The sequence below is a fragment of the Berghia stephanieae genome, unplaced genomic scaffold (genome assembly GCF_034508935.2).
Source record: "Berghia stephanieae isolate SIO BIC M18660-M18661 unplaced genomic scaffold, UCSD_Bste_1.3 scaffold4303, whole genome shotgun sequence".
NCBI lineage: Eukaryota > Metazoa > Mollusca > Gastropoda > Nudibranchia > Aeolidiidae > Berghia > Berghia stephanieae.
This window is the reverse complement of record NW_027625627.1, coordinates 2501-6860: the sequence shown is the minus strand read 5'-3', so window position 1 is coordinate 6860 and position 4360 is coordinate 2501. Positions and strand designations below refer to the sequence as shown.

General features: G+C 36.9%; 1 protein-coding gene across 1 annotated transcript; it reads left to right on the top strand.

The window, feature by feature from the left end:
- Positions 1 to 1030: 1030 nt before the first annotated feature.
- Positions 1031 to 3198, top strand: LOC144961832 (carboxypeptidase inhibitor SmCI-like; the record flags this gene model as incomplete). Its single annotated transcript, XM_078894891.1, is given in 4 exon segments — positions 1031 to 1099; positions 1102 to 1213; positions 2916 to 3064; positions 3067 to 3198. Coding segments are annotated over 4 exon segments (462 nt in total), but the record flags the coding sequence as incomplete, so codon positions are not given.
- Between the last annotated feature and the right edge of the window lie 1162 nt (positions 3199 to 4360).

The window sequence follows — 4360 nt, the reverse complement described above, 5'->3', positions numbered from 1 at the left end:
TCCTCTCTCTCTCTCTCTCTTTCTCTTTCTTTCTTCTTTCTTTTCTTCTATCTATCTATTTTTTCTATCTATCATTTTCTATCTATAAATTATTATATATATATATATTATATATATATAATATATATATATATAATTATATTTTCTAGGTATATATATATATATATATATATAATATATATATATTTATATATATATATTCATACCATTTGCCGTATCATCTATTTATGATAATATATTATTGATATATCATTTCTTCTTACAGAACTTAATCTCTAATAGTGTTATATTCTTGTATTGTCTCGCCTCGCGTCTATCTATCAAACACACAGACGCGGGCGCCCGTTCATTTCTACGCAAATATCATTGTCTCACTCTTATTATTTCCCTGTCCTCTTTCTATTTCTCTCTTTCTTTCTTTACTTCCCTCTCCTCCTTATTTCCCTTCGGTATCTCTAGATGAATCTGCCTATCCTTCATTGAGCATTTTAGCATTTATATAGCACAAATGGCACTAAACGTACTCAAAGCGCTTTACCAAGGGTCCTGACAATCAGCAACACTTAACATGACGCTTGCTATTGCAATTTACAACATTACAATTTTTGGACAGAAACAACGCTATGAACGGCCAGGCGCTCATTTCACGACTGAGTACATTGGGCTAATTGAGTAAGAGCCTTTTCCAGGGACTCAACAATCCGCCGCTCAGAGTGACACTCGAACCAGGACCTTCCGACCTGAAATGTTCTAGAAGCGAGTGTTATACAACACAAGACCACTTACCGCAAAAGTCTATTATCTCTTTCTTATGGGGCGGAGGGGATGGTTTATTTATTCATTTAGTTATTCATTTAATTATGATCCATAATATATTATATATATAATATATAATATATTATATATTTATATATATATATATATATATATTATATATATATATATATATATATATATAATAATTATTTACCTATTTACCTATTTACTTTTAGAATAATCTCCTCAATCAATCGTTTCCTTTACCCAATAGATGGACGTTTAACAAAACATACAGGTAAATGTGAGACTTTTACCTACGGTGGCTGCGGAGGTAATGAAAACAATTTCAAAACAAGAGTGAGTGCATGGGGACATGCGTGTGCAAACTACCCAAGGATACTGGAAGTTGTTCAAGAGACACAGAACGCTATTATTTCAACAAAGAGATAAATAAGTGAGGTTTTGTTTTCTTCCTTTTCCCCTTTTATTTATATTTGTTACTCAGAGTCACAGCCTGCTCTGTCGGGATGAACTAGATGACAAAAGATCGAATTCTAAAAATAAATGATCAGAAAGATTCAATCTTCTTCTTATTATTATTCTACTACTACTACTACTACTACTACTACTACTACTACTACTACTACTACTACTACTACTACTACTACTACTTCTTCTTCTTTCTTCTTCTTCTTCATCCTCCTCCTCCTCCTCTTCCTTCCAGAAAATCCCACATTAAACACTGCGTAGCCTGTACAGTGACTCTTGACTTGTACATAACATAACATATTATAGTAAGGGTTGCTTATGTCAAATGCCTTTAAATCATCATCATCCATCGTGGCTTGTGCTCTTGAGCACGTTGCCGGTCAGCTTTGTCTCCACGAATCAAGATCCTCTGCGGTGCGCATGAAATCTGTGTTGCTTTTAAAATCACATTTGGCCATTCTTAGGGTATTTAAATAAGTCATTCTTTGTCTTCTCTAGCTCTCTTTCCTTTAAATGTGTGAAAAAGAAAGGTTAAAGTCAAAATTCCCTAGACATAATTATAATTATAATCATCATTTACAACATAAACAATAGATATATTATATATCAATTTAAAGCTTACTCCTGTCAATTTCACTTTTGAAGTGATAATATAATACTTTTAGACTTTTGTTATAAATTTCAAACGGTCCATGACCCTGTCCTTACAATATAATATTTTGCCGCGCCAAATGTAAAATAATGTGTTGTTAAACATTTCATTCATCTCCACGGGTAAATTTTACATGGGAGTACTTAAAAAGTTAGTGTGGTCAATTTCATCAAAATTATGGGCAATTTTGTATACTATATTAGTCACTCTCCTGTGTATTTTTAGAGATGGAAGGCTAAGTATTTTAACCCTTCCCCATAAACATATTGTCAGTTTCGTTCAAAAACTTTGTTGCCCATCTTGCAACATTTTCTAAAATATTGACTGCCATTTTTATAAGGGGCTCCATATACAGTTGACATAATATCCAGTATGGGTATTGATATTTGGGGGGGGGGGGGGGGGTTCTCCAGAGTTCAGGTGTGGTCTTAGTACTGGGGGTTGTCTGTAAAGCACTTCACGTGTTCTTTCAATCGTTTGAGTTGCTCTTCTTTTGATGTGATTAGTTTCCCATCCTTGTCTCTGACGGTTTATTTGGGTTTGGTTTTTTTTCGACCGCTAACAATCTGGTGGTGGCGAAGAGGGTCTTAAAATCTTTCCCTGCAGCTTCCTCTGCTTTATCAGCAATTTCATTTATGTAGGACCGTTTGTCTGTTTCACAAGGCAGGCCCACTTGGGGGAAGGGGTATTATGACAGAATTATATAATTGTACACTTACGATGGTGACATTCATCTTAAAAACTCTGGCCTCGGCTTTGCGTCCTTGGGTAAAGTATTTTACGCACACATTACCCATTGGACAACTGTAAATGAATAACTCCGTATAGACAGTGATAGGCACTGTAAGCTGTCAATATCTAAGGGCGTTTTAACATGTGACTTCTTATGGATAAATGGATTTTAGTTCTATATGGCTGCTGTGAGAATATTTAAAACATTATTAATGATGCACAATAACATAATGTGTTCATACTTACTGTATTACATTTACCCCCTCTTTATCTGTATTGGCAGGTGTCAAAAATTTACCTATGGTGGTTGCGGTGGGAACGCCAATCGTTTTATAACTCGCAGAGAATGCCAGGACAAATGCATCTGTGACCTGGAACCGGATACCGGGCCATGCAGAGCTTCCATGGATATGATTTATTACAACTCGGACACGATACTTGTGAACAGTTTACCTATGGCGGCTGTCAAGGAAACGGAAATCGATTCCATACTAAAGTCGGATGCCAGGCGACTTGTCAAATTAAACGTATAGACGTGAAGAGTCGGATGGCTTACTTTGAATCAAGTAAAATTGTAGCAGATAATGATTCTTCCTGGTCTTCTTTTTTATATTTTTGTTTGTTTGTTAGTTTGTTTTCAATTTTTGTGTGCCACACGACCTTTTGAAAATAAAATTGTTCATTGTTTGCCTTAATTGTTTTTACAACGCACGTGACCATTTAAAGGAATTCAGCTTCATTAATGATCAGAAATATATCACATGAAGTTTCAGAAAAAAAAAAAAACAGAGAAAAATAATAGCACGTTATCATAACCAAACTCGGGATCCAACTGACAAGGCACCCTCGGCCTGGCCGAGGGTGAGAGAGAGAGAGAGAGAGAGAGAGAGGAGGAGAGAGAGAGAGAGAGAGAGTCATGCAGCTCGTTGTGATCCCCTACATTGAGAGTTAGAAAATCCACAGGAGGTTCTTAGTTTGAAAGCATTCTTTGTGTGTGGCTGGATGGCCAGTGGCTTGTGCGACTTCTCGCTGAACTCTTCTCTCTCTCTCTCTCTCTCTCTCTCTCTCTCTCTCTCTCTCTCTCTCCTCTCTCTCTCTCTCTATCTATCTATCTATCTCTATCTCTCTCTTTATTTCTTTCTCTCTCTCTTCTCTCTCCTCTCTCTCTCTCTTCTCTCTCTCTCTCTCTCTCTCTCTCTCTCTCTCTCCCTGTCGACCATACGGAAGGTGCGTGTAAATTGGATCCCGAGTTGGATTTCTACCATAAATATATTTTACTTAAATTAAAGAGACGTTAAGACACATTTAGACCGATTCATCGAGACGACCAGATGTAGATCCGGAAGCCAATCAATGCATGTGTCTTATCCGACTCAAACCCCACTCATGACATAAGAAAGGATCAGGACAGGATGAACTTAAATCATAATACGATTTTAATCGTATTTTACCAGGATTTTATACGCTATCCGTCACCGCATATATTACTTGCCAGGTAGCTACTCATTTTCACCAGTGTCGATCAGGGGTGTACAGTACACATGAAATGTCTTACCATTGCATTCGCGTTTTCCCCCGAAATGCCAAACAGGAGTCATGACAACCATGTGACCGTATCCGTCGCTGTGTTGGTCCGGCTTTTCTAACATATTGATTTTGATGTAAAAAGCATGTGGATGACGTAATTACGGCCAGTAGCCTGAGTCATATTTACTCCTTGTCCAAGAA